A 14,401-nucleotide genomic window follows, 5' to 3' on the forward strand; every position below is an offset into this window, starting at 1 on the left:
ACTGTATGTTCTGTCTTAAGTAAATAATTTGGAATAGGCCATGAATTCTGGGACTTATTGGTGTCAAAACCAAGCAGTTGCTTCACACGTCCTTTCAGACTCACTGGAAAAAAATTAGCAGATCAACCTTTGCTCCCTATTTTCACTTCTTCAAACTATAGACAAAGTGAACTCCATCCCAAGCTTTGACAGCATTATCCCAGATGTCATATATAACTCCTTTACATCTCTGGTCAAAAACATAGATACTATTTAGAAATTTTGCTGCTGCTTCTTTAGTTTCTACTGAATGCATCCTTTTTCCAGCTTACATAGCCAAATGTCTTTTTAGAACTTAAACCATATTATCTCCTCTGGTCTCCTACACATATACTTTATATTTCTTCATCCTTCAAATGGCTACTCCTGAATTCCACTCTGTTGCCCAGTGTTTTGATCCTATTATCTCCTGCTGAATGTCTCCAAAAGTTTCTGGTATGTTATCCTATCAAACTTAAGCTTTTAATTATTATTTTCAAAACCCACTCTCCAAATTATTCTCCCTTCCGAACTTCATCTTGCCTTTCATGCTTCATTTATTCCACCAATGTTCTGAAGATTCTAGATAATAGCAAAAAAAACATATACACCTCATAAAGTGCCCTAGAACTGCCCGAACTTCTCTAGTAAGCCAGGCAGATGTGTAAATATGCAGTTCATATGCATTTGATTTCACCTCTCCCCTGCCTACTTCTTTTTCTTTAGATGATGAATTCCTCTGAGCTTGACCCTGTCCACATATAGCCTTGAAATGTGGGTGGCAATGGGCAGCTTAATAAAGGACACTGCTACTAATAAGACTAAGCTATGCCTTGCCCTAACTGGCGTGATAGTAGCTATGAGCCATGAGCTTTCCTCATACGAAGGTAACTTTTACATTGTTAAGCATGGTATTCCAAGGACAGCATTCACTGGGAAAAGACAATGTAATTGCTAATATTACTAGGTGCTGGCTCCAGAAGCTCAGTTTGAGACTTTATTCTCATACTCGTTTTTCTGATGAGGGCAGGCACACAGCCCAACTGATGTTAAGAACAGCAATGTTTAGCATATTGAGCCACCTTGCGGACTTAAGAGCTATTATGGAGTTTAATGCTGAATACAGGCCAGGTTAAACAGCATAATTTTAAATTAAGTCAGAGTTTTAGAAGGATTGATGTGTTTATTGACCTATTGGAGCTTGCAATTTTGATCAAATTTTCTTTGCTCTTGGGATTATTGTTAAAACATTGAGCAGAAGAATTATTTGATCTCTATATGACTGCACCTCTAGAACAAATTAGCTCCATTACAGCACTACTATGATTATTAATAATGTTATCTTTTCAGTAATAGTGCCTTAGGAGTTCAAGGAGAGCAGCAACGCCAATAAGGATCACATTAAGCCTCTTGTTTCAATGTGTGAGAAGCGTCATTTAAATTTTTCAAGCCAAGTCTTGGCACTAGCTTTGGGTCTGCTCAAAGGAACAGCCTTCTGTCAATGTCAAGAACAATCCTGAAGAGCAAAAACAGTGAACACAGAAGGCTGCACTGAACCTCTGAGTTAGAAACAGTGAGCAAAGATTAACATTTATCTGAGCTTTCCATTTGTTTCCTCCATTGCAGACATATTAACATGTATGCCATGACTTCATGTTGATATGTACCCTAGCAATGGAACAGTACAGTAACAGGGGAAAAAAAAAAAAAGGAAATCCAAATGTATTTTAAATTGAACTCATGTCTCTCTAGAGAAATTAAAGTATCTAGGTATAAATCTTGGGAAATCTCAGCTGCAGAAGTCACAGTCAGGCTGTATGTTAACTGTTCAAAAGGTTTTGTCAATTCCATATGAAATATTGCCTCATCTCCTAATTTTGAAGTTTAAAGTACAATTGAGGTGACAGTGTTACAGCTTTAACTGTAGGAAGAAAGCAGAACATACAAGTTGTCAGTAAATTTTAAACAGGAAGAAGTAAGCTCTTGTACATTCATCTACGACATAGATGTTTGTGAAAACTACTGAATTAGACAATAAAGCTCTTCTTTTCTCCAGAGGGCACTGGGAACACACTGTAACTGTCTGAGGATCCCAACACAGCCTCAGCAACCCTGATTTGAATGACTGCTTCAACTAAGAAAGCATATGGCCATTTCTCCATAGTCTACTCCCTGCTGGTGCTAGCAGGTTTTCACTGCAGTTCTGTGGTATGCAAATGCAAATACTAACTTTACTGCCAAACACATCTTGTAAAAGTGACCCTGTTACTGAAGGTTAGTTGCTTCTGTTGTTTAAAAAATTAATAGTTATACTACTTTGTGCTTTTGAAGTAACTAAGGTAGGGGGATTATGTTGTAGGTTTTGTGAGGCTTTTCCAAGATATTTCCAAATACTTTAAATGATCACCACTATAAAAAAAACTAAAAAACCCCCACAATTGACACTAACCTTTAAATGCGAAAAAAGTAAAGAAAATGGAATAAATAGTAACATGATAGTGACAATTTGTACCCCATCATCATAAAATGGGAGCTCCCAAGCAGAATTCTATGAAACACTAGTTGCCCACAGAGTACTTGCAGCTAATTCTTGGAAGGCTGACTACTCATACACTGCTGGCTTTAGTCCTTGTTTCCAGCTGTTACATCACATGAAAGACAACTAAAAATACATTAAATACTTCTCCATACAAGCAAGTTAAAAACTGCTGCAATAATGCTAGGCACAGAAAGTAGAAGTGTTGTGTACAAAATTATGAAGAGAAGCAAGGATAAAAATATTACAATTTCCCTGCTGAAGTGTGGTCTGTGATACGGCAAGAGAAAACCTTGACAAGGTTCAATTTCAGTATTTCATCATGTTTTGGATATTCAAAACTGTATCAGATGTTCAAGGTCCCAGTCCAATAACACACTCAATCAGAGATTTAACGAATATTTTCTGTTACAGTTTGGCCTATGCTTATGTACCTCACTGAAATCAAAACCCATATGCCAAGGAAACAATGTACTGACAGCTATGTCAAGTGTTCAGAATAGACAGTAATAGATGCTTCCGAGATATTAAATGGTCTATGTGGAAATTTAATAGGCTTAAGGTGCTTCCTTGTAAGGCTGGAGGGTGTAAGTTATTGGAAAAAACAATAAAATGTGCAAACACAAATTAATGAAATATGCAAACTGTGAGGTTGGAGTGAGCTGCAGTTTCTGGAGTTGTTTGCCTGCCTACTGACAACAGTAAATTCATACCAGATTTGCATGATATTGAAGATTCATTTCATGCTTTCTTCATATTTCTGATTTTTATTTATACTGTGGTCTCAGTGTGACTACATGTTTTGGGTTGTTTGTTTTTTTTTTTTTCGTAGCCTTATTGTTCCCTCAACTGGGAGACTCCTACACTTCTGATAAAAGCAATTCTTACAAAGAACTCAGCCTGAAAAATGTATTATGCTGAGGCCCACTAGTATCAAGGATGTCTCACCTTAGACCAGTCTCCCATTCTCCAGACGTAGCATTTGGAATAGTCCTCACAGTCCTCTGCTTCTTTAGGTCTTGTGGACAAAACACATTTCTTGCGGGGATTGGTGCATCTCACTGTCCGATGCCGTACTCCCTTACCACACTTTACAGAGCACTGTTGGAAAAAGATTTTTTTTCAGGTTTCTACAAAAGTCATGGTTACCCCATTTTATCCCCTTCTAATGACCTCTGCCAGGCTAACATAAATATTTCAAGACTTCAGTGACTTCCTGACTTCCAATCCTCAATTGCAGAGACACCAGATTTGTTAAAATCTAACAAATAAACAAAAATTCCTTAGGGGGCAGCATGATAACTGTTGCATTTTCAGCTAAAAATACATAATTAGATCAGAAATTATTTGCTGAAGGAAAAACTAGGCTTTTGGATAAGAAAAGATCTGAAAGTTATGATGAAGTGAATGCAAAATGTAATACTGAAAATACTAGGCAATCTTTGCTCTATGAATGAAAGGAAATACAATGAAAGAAAATCTAAATAGTGTTCATAAGATATGAACCAACTTCAGAAAAACTCTGCTAGTGTTTAATAGACCTTTTTGGGAGGGAAGAAAGTTAAGATGGAAAAGTAAACATTCTAAAACTATGCCAGAATCCGGACAGAATTTGAAAATTCAAATTCACTGCATATACAGCATGTGAAAACTCTATTCAAGTTGCACAGAAGGTCTTAATCTATGTTTTTTTCCACCATTCCCACTTACAGTGCCAAAAATTATGCCATTTCCTTCTCAAAACATTATCACTACTTTTGATCATCCCACTGCTTGCGGATCAAAACTCTCCTTTGCCAAGCTGATTATAATGGCAGGAAGCAGTAATGGCTACCTTCCAATATAAAGTTGATAGTAGGAATGGTGATGGGAAACACCTCACTCTTCAAAATATATTTATTGTTTCCAACAAAAACATGCTCACGTATTTCTCATCTCTCAAGTAAAGCAAACCAGCTCAACAATCCGGGTTTCTTTCTTGCACCTCTGTAAGTGAATACCATTCTTCTCACAACCAGCCCTTGCATTATAAACTTCTGTGTATCAAACCAGGAACTGCTGCTATTTACTCCTCTTACCTCTATCTTAGCATCTGCTTTTCATCTTTGAAAACACTCCCTATGTCTTAGCTCTTTCTTGCCTGGGGATCAAGGGGTGCTGCTGAGAAGAGGACCCTGAAGAAGGGACTGCACCCACATTTAGAAGCTGCTATTTGTATTTTGAACCCAGAGGGACCCATAGCATAGTTTCTGGTATGGGAGGGGTGCTGCTGAGAAGAGGACCCTGAAGAAGGGACTGCACCCACATTTAGAAGCTGCTATTTGTATTTTGAACCCAGAGGGACCCATAGCATAGTTTCTGGTATGGGAGGCCATCAGAATTGCCTTTGCTCTTCCAGTGGAGGGAGAAGCTCCAAATAACCCCTTCAGCTGGTCCAGGTGGCAGTGATAACAACACCCCTCTTCCTCCACAGTCAATTACTTTTAGAAGTAGTATAGCTTTTTAGAAGAAGAAAACCAAACAGACCTACACATTAAAAGATCTTAAATTAATATAGCTTTTTGAATAATAATTACATTCTACAACAACTCTTCAGGATGCAACGCATGCGAAACTGCGTTATTTACAAGCCCTTTTGCCCACTGCTTGTGCTTTTCTTGGAAAAAGGTTAGAAGAGAGAGGAAGGGAAGAAAATATCCTGCTTTGCAAGCAGCTCCCCCTCATAGTGTCTCTAAAACAGAATGGCAGCAACCATCTGCTGATCAACATCCCTTGGTACAAAAGTATGTCAGAGATGTTGCCACTCTGAACCCAAGGTCTGGTAGCTGATAAGTGATGTCCTTAATTCCATTTACCCCTAGTTACCCACTACTACAGTCAGGACATACTTGATTATATGTGCTTGAGAACTGGCCAAAAGAAACTGTTCCAGGACATTAACTAGGTAAAATGTAGTAGTTCTGCTTGGCTGGTTTTCCTAGTCCCTGATCCCTTTGCCAAATCATTGCATGAGGACCGTCAAAATCATTAGGCTGAGCTGTGCCACTTGCCGCTGAAAAAAATCATATTCCCAGAAAATAGTAACGCATAAATAATCACTATGGACTATTTGTATAAATAAATGCAGCACCTCGGACCAGACTCCTGCCTCCCACACAGTCATGCAGTCCTGGCCTTCACAGCGCTGTGCAGAGGCAGGCTTTGGCCCAAGGCAGTCCCTCTCCCTAGCTCTGATCAGGGTTCCATTTCTGAGCTGCTGTGTGCAGGCTACTTGTCTGTTCTGGGTCCCTTTTCCACATGTCCTTGAACATGGAGTCCATTCTGTCATCATCCATCTGCAAAGAAATACAGGCAATGCAGCAACAAGAAATCAGGAAGGGAAAAGGACCGTCACATCATCTTACTGTCTTGCTTACCAGTACACACACCCCCCTAAGACAAACTTGCATATTTTCTGCCTCCTTTTAAGTTCACTTTGTTAATGGACTACTTATTAATGTAACATATTTTACATTAAATAAGGTGTTAATGTTTGCATCATTTCATTCCCCAGCCCATTGTCCCTATGTTTTCAGAGTACTCTCGTTTCATTATAATTCCAATTATAAAAGCTCCAAAATACACATACATTTTAAAGATGACAGATCACTGCTCAGTCTGTCTGTTACACTCTATCTATATGACCATATGTCAATGCACGTAAAGTCCAGCATTCTTTGAAAATACTCAGTTGCAAGACAGAATCACTCTGGTGTGAAAGGCTCTTTGCTCTGGAAGAACTATAAAAGCGCAGACTTTTTCAGGGTCAGGCCTAACTCAGGTTGCATGGTTCAAATCACAGCAGCAAGAAGACTGATGCAGCTTGGCAGAGCCCACATACCTGGAAAGCAATCGTTCTAGAACATAATTTTCCCCAAGTGTTCTGCAGCTCCAGACTGTGGCCATGTGCCCTTAAAAAATCAAACAACTCTGCCACTGATACAGTACATAAGTGTATCCCAGAAGACTTAGATTGCAAGGGAGAGTTTTTAGGAAACTGAGATTTAACAAATCTGTTCCAATCTTCTGTCACGCATTTGTGGTAAGAAAATAACATATTTAACTAAGTTTTTTTTATTATCAGTCCAGAGACTCAATTTACAAATCACAGCCTGTCAAGATAATGCAATAGAATTTAAGATATTTCAAGTGCCAATAACAAACAACTAGTTATGCAAGTGTATGCTTTAATTACATTTCTGTTGAAAGCTAACAATATTTGTTTTGTAATAATCACTAACACTCTATTAAAAATGGATATATGGTAAGGATCATGATATCTTTCTACATTTCTCAGCACAGCATCTCTGAGTAGCAATTAGCAACACTGAAAATGTTTCATTTAATAAGCTGGAAAAGTACAGAACAGTGAATATTCATAGTGGACAATGCCTCAGAAAAAGATTAGACTATTCCATTTCTATCCATTGAATGCATTGTGATGTTAATAAAATAAAATAAAGATCTGCTCAAGTATGTATATCATGAAATACTAATAATTCCTCCAAAATAATACCCTGGGGTAATAGTCTGGGGAAGTTCAAACCTCAGTGGTTTGGTCTTACTTAAAATGTATCATACCTTGCATTTTATCAGTTTCAGCATTTCATCCCTTCCAAGAAAGCTATGTCTTTTGATTCATTTTATACTTTCATCAACAATATTTGCATTTTATTTACTTCGTATTGTTTTCTTTAAAAATACCATCTACCTCTCCTCCAGATGACTGCAGTAGACCTATCCCAGTGGTTACTCCTGGGGACACTAGCCAACTATTGCTAGCTGCTCTCCCCTCCCTTGAAAGGTGGCAAATACTTTAACCAAGTCCACACAATACTTGGGGATTTCCTTAGTCATAACTCTTAGCTGCCATATGGAAACAGGATGGCAAACTCCGAAATGGGTCACTGTGCCAGCCTGGCCAGCCAGTGCAAGGAGCAGACTGCCAGCTCAGCTGCAGGGACACCAAACGGGGTGGGCTTTGCAGGGCACAGGCTGCATGCTGCAGCTGCCTCCTAGGGTGAGGAGAAAAAAGGTCCTCCTGCTTCTTCCACGTAAGAGTTTAGTTCTCCCTACCGATCCACATTCAAAGGGATGGGGGATGGGGGAGAGGGAGGAGAGGATCAAGGGGAAGGCTCTCTATAGTGCAGTTGAATCAATATAGGAAACTTGAGTCTTATTTATTTATTTATTTATTTATTTATCAGTACACCCAGATCTTGCTGAGAGCTTTTAAAGCAGTGAAGCCTTGATTGAATAAAACACTAAAATATATCATTAATTAAAAGCATGGAATTAAATCCATCTTTATATAAACAGCATTAAATTTCAATTTCACAGTACATATCAGTCTGCAAGAACACTTCCTGAGGAAAGTAATGAGCTGCTTTATTAAATAAGAATTGATTTAGGCATGGTGCTTAAGGGCTCACTCTCATTAAAACTCAGGAGAAACAAGAGTCAGTGTTTCTGTTTTCCCTGCATTTTGCATTGTAACATTTTGGGTGTATGTATTTGCTGCACATTCACTGCTAGAGGCAGTCATGTCTCTTAGCTCATAAGATTTTTACATCTAGATATTACAGTTTAATTTAACCAAATCACTATTACCTGGTCTGGCATGGCTGCTCATTGCACTTGCGGATCTGTGGTTCAGGTTTTGTTAAATATTTGCACTTTTTGTTGTCCACAAGACTGATATTCTTGTTCATAATCTTTGTGCAAGAGACTGTTGTCTTTCTTTCACCTAGTAAAAAAATAAAGCAGGTATATGGGGAAACCAGGAGTATGCAACTTTGCTAAAAAAGGAAGGACAAAGGTATCTTTATCAGATAAAAGCTATTTAATGTAGTTTGGCTAAAAGAACTGTAAAACCTGTACAAGAAAATCAAAGCTAGCAGGAAGCCTAGGAGAGATATTAAAGTTTGTAGGGAACAATGTGGTTTTCTGATTGAATCTTTGCAGCCCATCAACAGAGTTTTGCTGCTTTATTCCTGTAACTAGTCATAGGCCAAACGCTTAGTCTTACTGGAATAATTTTTTTTTTCTCAATCACTGAGACCCCAGCATTGAGAAAAGCTTGCAGAAAAAATACATAGAAAATTATGGTTGTTAATTAGTATATAAAATAAGGAATGACAAGTCCTGCTTCTCTGTCTTGCTTAGTAGTTCTGCCTGGTTTAGCAGTATACTGGCAGACGTAGCTGCGCTCAGCTAAAGGGAATCAGCACATGCAACCTTCAGTGACGAACCTGCAGTATTCCCCATAAACAAAAGAGGCCACCTAACTGACCTCATGTGTAGGGTAATCATTTAGGAAGTTGGGTACTATCTGCCTAGTGCACGTTCTTTACAGAAACCTTGCCCTGATGGGTGAGTTGGAGCCTGGTGTCTCCTGAAGCTGGAAGCATTAGAAATTGGAATTTAACATAATACCTGCCACAAGCAGTAACTTGAATTAGACCGGAGCCTAATTTTTAGAAAACTGGAAATCCTTGAATTAAAGACTTCAATTAGTAGAAAATAAGTTCATAATCATTTGTTCCTATGGTTACATTTGAACATTGTGTTTCTATCTAGAATTTTACTGACAAACAGGATGTGTGCAGGAGCAGGGCAGACTTAAGCGTGCAGTGTTCACCAGCAGTCAGAAATGTGCCTGTGGATGGAGCAGTTAAATTATAAATGTGCATTACATGTGTGACCACAGCTGACATTTTACATGACGATTGTGTACGTAAGAGCACATGAAACTAATCTATCCTATACGGCATTTGAATGTTTGACAGTTCTTTCTGCATTTACATATACATTCTCTGTATTCGTATTCTCTTCCCCATAAAGAAAGCTTTTTTGCAACACAGGTCACAGACCAGTTACATATATAAACATGCGTGAAACCACATGGCTTCATCCATAATTTCATCCTAACATGCCCTTTAAGCATTTAAGTAAAACTACTGCTAATTGTTATATTCTTTAATTAGATTCATCAATATTTTGATGTTAAAAATTGAAACACAAATATTTACACAGCGTACAAGCTGTAGCATTTTAGTTTTATTATTGCTTCATATTTAAGCCAAGAACTAAAAGAACAGTTAAAATGGTTTTGTCTAAAGTAAGAACATTTTCCAAATATTTGCAGTAAAAATACCTTTTATCGAACTTTGTATTAACTCAGCTATTTTAGACAAAAATATAAAATGAAGGCCAGTTACAACAGAAAAATACAATAAACAAACATTACAGTAAAACAAATATTTATTTAATTTATTAATGTAGACTAAATTACCAAGATACTGCATTTTAAGAGTTCTGATGATAGCTAACTTTAGAAATATTTGGGGTAATAATGAGAGGTTGTGGTAGCATTAAAATTATTCTAAAAATACTTCAGGAAACTTTAAAAAGCATGAATATTCCAAGTGAATAGGAATGCACTAGTAAGAAACAGAGGATGCTACTAGCACCACGTACAAAATACCTTCAGGGAAGAAGCTTTCTTACCAAACCACAAAAAGCATGTTTATGGAAACTACAGTAATCTGTCATGACACTAGGATTGTTCACAGAGTCAAAGGAGCTAGAACACTGTGTTCCTCATGGTGCTGTTATAAGAAAGTAAAGTGTTTCCAGGCCTTCTTATTCAATCACAAGGTGCACACAGTTTTTGGAACTGCTGGTCAGAGCAAGGTTGTAAGCAGGAAAGACAGGTATCAAAAATCAATAGAGCATTCACAGTGTAAGTCTGCTAATTGCACAATGTATGAACAGATCTCTATAGGTTGCATTCATTAAAAATTCTGAAGTGCTTTTTCAGTGTAATTATCTATTTAAATAACCAGCTTCTAAACAGCAGTTTTAAAGAATTTTGTTACAGCAATACTGTTCATGTTCCAATATTTGTTTTCATAATCGTATTTTTTCTTCCAAATTCACATTTTTTATGGTTTATAAACAGAGGAAAAATATTACATTAGCATACTAATATCTGCTGTTGTAATATTTGTTCCATATGTTTCTGGATCATCCTCAACTTGTGTTACTAACTGTACATATTTGATCTGAGACTGGGGTTCAGCTTTTCTGTAGTTTGAAATGGCTTTTACAGATCATTTATCTTCAATAGTTCCAAATACAGAGTGGAATGCACATGCATTTTCTATTCTTGTTCTAGCTTTTACATTTGTATTTCTTCTTGGAAACTGTGTCCTGAATTTCCTTTGCAATCTAGATTTTGTTCCTTCACTACCATCTTTTTCTACTTACTTTATGTAATTTGAATCTTTTCCTGGAGTTATCACTATTCTTTTAATATAATCAGGAAGCATGAGACTGAAGTATGTCCACCACTTTATGGAACCATACAATCCATAGTGAGGATATTACTATTAAATATACAACACTGACCATCAGAATCGTAAATATTAATACACCAAGTGTTTTAATCGATACATATGTACACACACCGTGTATATACATATATATGCATATTGTATACACACATATATATGTATTATGTATATAGATGCATATTGTATATGCACTTATAAATTTTTAATATATGTGTGTGTGTGTTTGTACATTATTCTTTTATTTTACCTCCTCCACATACAGCATTACAGTCCTCCCAGCCAGAATGAGTCCACATGAAAAGAGGCTCTGGTACTTTAGAGCTCTGATTCTCAGGAAGAGGATCCAGTGGGATTGTGTACTCATAGTGCAGACCATAGCTCTGGTCATGGAAGAGCAGCACCTGCAACATACAGAGAAGGAAAACCTACCTACGTAAACAGACACTGTGGAAGACAAACTGGAACTATGAGGAGATAATCTTTAACAGCATGATGAAATGACTTAATGTTCTATAGTCCTTCAACCCTCCTGATGGATTTTGTAGAAGAAATTAATGACAATATCCAAATCAAGACAATGGGAAAAAATCTTTTACTTAACATAAAGGTCGAAAAGCTCTCCATGTGAAATGAGCAAACAAAATTAACCAGAAATCTGAAGGATGATTACGTCATGTGATTTCAATGCTTTTAAAATAAAGGAGGAATGTCCTAGATGCATCAGATTTAAAACTATTTTAGATAAATAGACAATTTCTTGCATTTGAAGGATTTTGAATTGCAAAGCACTTCCTCATCATCTCTCCCTCTCTTTTTCTGGTGGCTATCAACTTTTCCTCCCCTACACTGAAATGCATCAAAACTCTACTTCTTCAAGGAGAACTTGATGACTGCAATCCTGAAATGGTGATGCTGTGCTACAGTCAGCCAGAACAAAAACCATCTCGTATTAATTTGAATCTCTCTCCTTAAGTGGCACATCAGGTTTTTATGGCACTGGTAGGAATGCTGAGACCTTCTATCCTGCCTCAACAATATAAAGATTATTCTTACATTGAAATGCATTTTTTTAGAAGTGAGCTAACAGACACACACACATATATATATAAAAGCAGGTGTATACACATATATAAAAGTAAGTATATCTTACCTAGATCTCATTATCATCAGCAGCCTGGAAAAAAAATGTTATCATGCTATATGATAGGAATCAGGTAAAAAAACACAATCTGTGTTGTCATACCAGTAAATGTAAAGGTGATGTTGTGGGACCTTTGGCTGATATTTTCTCCCAGAGACCTCTCCGAACATAATGGACAGTGGTCCCAGCAATATTGAATGTTCCTGAATGCTCTATCTTCCAGTCACTATTGATTGACTGTTTTCCAGCATCTCGAAGAGCTGCAAAATATATGTAAAAAAGACCAATATAGAAGGTGTTTGTTCAGGAGTGATTTGGGCCTCCTTTCAGTTTCTGTTTGGATAATTTAACAAGTAGGTGAAATCACCTAACTCTTTTTACAAAGATATTTATGGATCCTACTATACATGAACTTCAATTGGAACATGCTTCAGAAACATTTTCTGGAAGGAATGCTTGGCAAAACCATGAGTGTTTGCCATTATTTGAAGTTAACATCAGTGTTTTAATGCCTGAAGAGACTGACAGGCTCCAGCATAATTCATAATTTCTTCACTGAATTAATGTAAGGCAACCATTCTCTATTCCCAGGGTGGTCATTTCTACATCCATAAAAGCATGGGAAACAAAATTTTCACAGGACACTCTTCAAGATTTGTGGAATTAGGCTAAAATGTAAAAAAATTCTAGTTCAGAATGCTTTCCCCTCTAACTACATTTGCCCTTTTCTCCACCTTAGAAATGACAATACTACTGTCATCCTACCTAAACACTTATTTTATACACTTTCATTACATAAGTTGATGCTTCTAACAAATAGGAAAAGCTTGCTTTTTTTGACTGAATCATTCCTCTTGTAGATCTAATCTATATTCGAAAGCATCATCAAGATAGGTAAGATGTATTTCATACATTGAGAACACAGGATTTTACATTAGTTTTCAACAGCAAACTGAATAAATTCTTCTGTGAAGGACTTGCAATTTTATTTTACTTTATTTTATTTTGTTCATATCAGGTGTGAATAATCATATGAAGTAGAATATACTTGAAGTCACCGTCTGGACAAGAAGTTTTACACATTCCTCTTCATTGAAATTGTATGTCTGGCATCAGACTGTTGTAAGAGAACCTCAATAATTTAAGCTTGTCCAAAAGTTCTTTTTTAAAGTTGTAAGTTAATGTGAGTCACTCCTGTAATCATCATCTCTCCTATTCATATTTATACTGTTATGTTTTGTTTCTATGGGAAACAACGGCAACAGGTCTATGAACTGGCAGAAATACAATTGCATAAGACACGACTGATGTGTACCACCGCAGCACTGTGTAATAAATGTTAAGACTATAAACTCCATTAACGCAGTATAACAGCCCTGTACTAAAAATAGCCAGTGATTTTACAAGATTTCAAAATTGGTATTTTAGGTTTAAATATTCTATTATTAATTGTAATTAAGTTATATTTAGTGTTTAAACTGTAGGGGCTAATCCTCTTCCCAGTGGAGACAAAAAATTCAAAATGTACTTGAAAGCACAGAGGTCCAGTCGGGTCATGGTGCTCAGATGGAGCAGCATCCTCTCCCTGGAGAGTAGCAGACCTTGCATTATTTTGTCTTGTCTTTAAAATGAACGTGTGTGCCACAGCATGCAGACATATGGAGGGGACTGGAATCCCAGCCCCAGAATACAGAAATATGCCAGATCTTGCATTTTCTGCTTTCAGATTCCTCACGTGAGCCACTGGGGTTACACAAAGTAAGAAAGAATATCCTCAAGCCTAAAATTTAGGCCTGGATTCAGGCAGTCCAGCTTCTGTTCTTGACTCTGTATTGTAAGCAAGTCCACTGAGTATTATCCCACACCACACATGTACTCCCACTCTGCTTAGATTTTGATAGAGGAAGATTTCTTGTACAAAGTAATGCAATACAGGATGAAAATTCAGTACAGTGTATCCTGTCTTAGGCTATAAAACAAATCGAGCAATACATCTACAATTCAAAAGACAAAGAAAACTCAGACTAGGAAAACCTACTGCAAGTATACCCAAGACCAAAATTTCAGTGCTAAAAAAAGTGAGCTAATTTCAAGTGTATCTCTCCAGAGCATAAAATAACCATCATCACAATGACAATTAAGTGGGTTTTTTTAATGACTGTACCAGGGATATACACTCTTGCAATTGTACTGAGGTGCAAGAGGCTACACAGCCATAGAGATACAACATTTCATAGTTCAGCTATTGCATCTATCAGTACTCAGTGGGGATCAACAATGCTCAGGTCCTGGTCCTCCATTTGGTAAATC

General features: G+C 37.1%; 1 protein-coding gene across 3 annotated transcripts in view; it reads right to left on the reverse strand.

Annotated features, from left to right (window-relative positions):
• ADAMTS19 (ADAM metallopeptidase with thrombospondin type 1 motif 19) overlaps positions 1–14,401 on the reverse strand; it is a 154,951-nt gene that overhangs the window by 16,991 nt on the left and 123,559 nt on the right. For 2 of the 3 annotated variants that reach the window (XM_075740365.1, XM_075740363.1), the window contains 5 exons: positions 12,194–12,351; positions 11,198–11,351; positions 8,204–8,339; positions 5,685–5,889; positions 3,503–3,655 (listed from right to left, as the gene is read on the reverse strand). In XM_075740365.1, the coding sequence (XP_075596480.1) occupies positions 3,503–3,655; positions 5,685–5,889; positions 8,204–8,339; positions 11,198–11,351; positions 12,194–12,351 (806 nt within the window). Of the gene's footprint in view, positions 1–1,793; positions 1,940–3,502; positions 3,656–5,684; positions 5,890–8,203; positions 8,340–11,197; positions 11,352–12,193; positions 12,352–14,401 lie in introns of those variants that run through there. The other variant, XM_075740364.1, reaches the window with a different exon arrangement.

The sequence above is a fragment of the Balearica regulorum genome, chromosome Z (assembly GCF_011004875.1).
Source record: "Balearica regulorum gibbericeps isolate bBalReg1 chromosome Z, bBalReg1.pri, whole genome shotgun sequence".
Lineage (NCBI taxonomy): Eukaryota > Metazoa > Chordata > Aves > Gruiformes > Gruidae > Balearica > Balearica regulorum.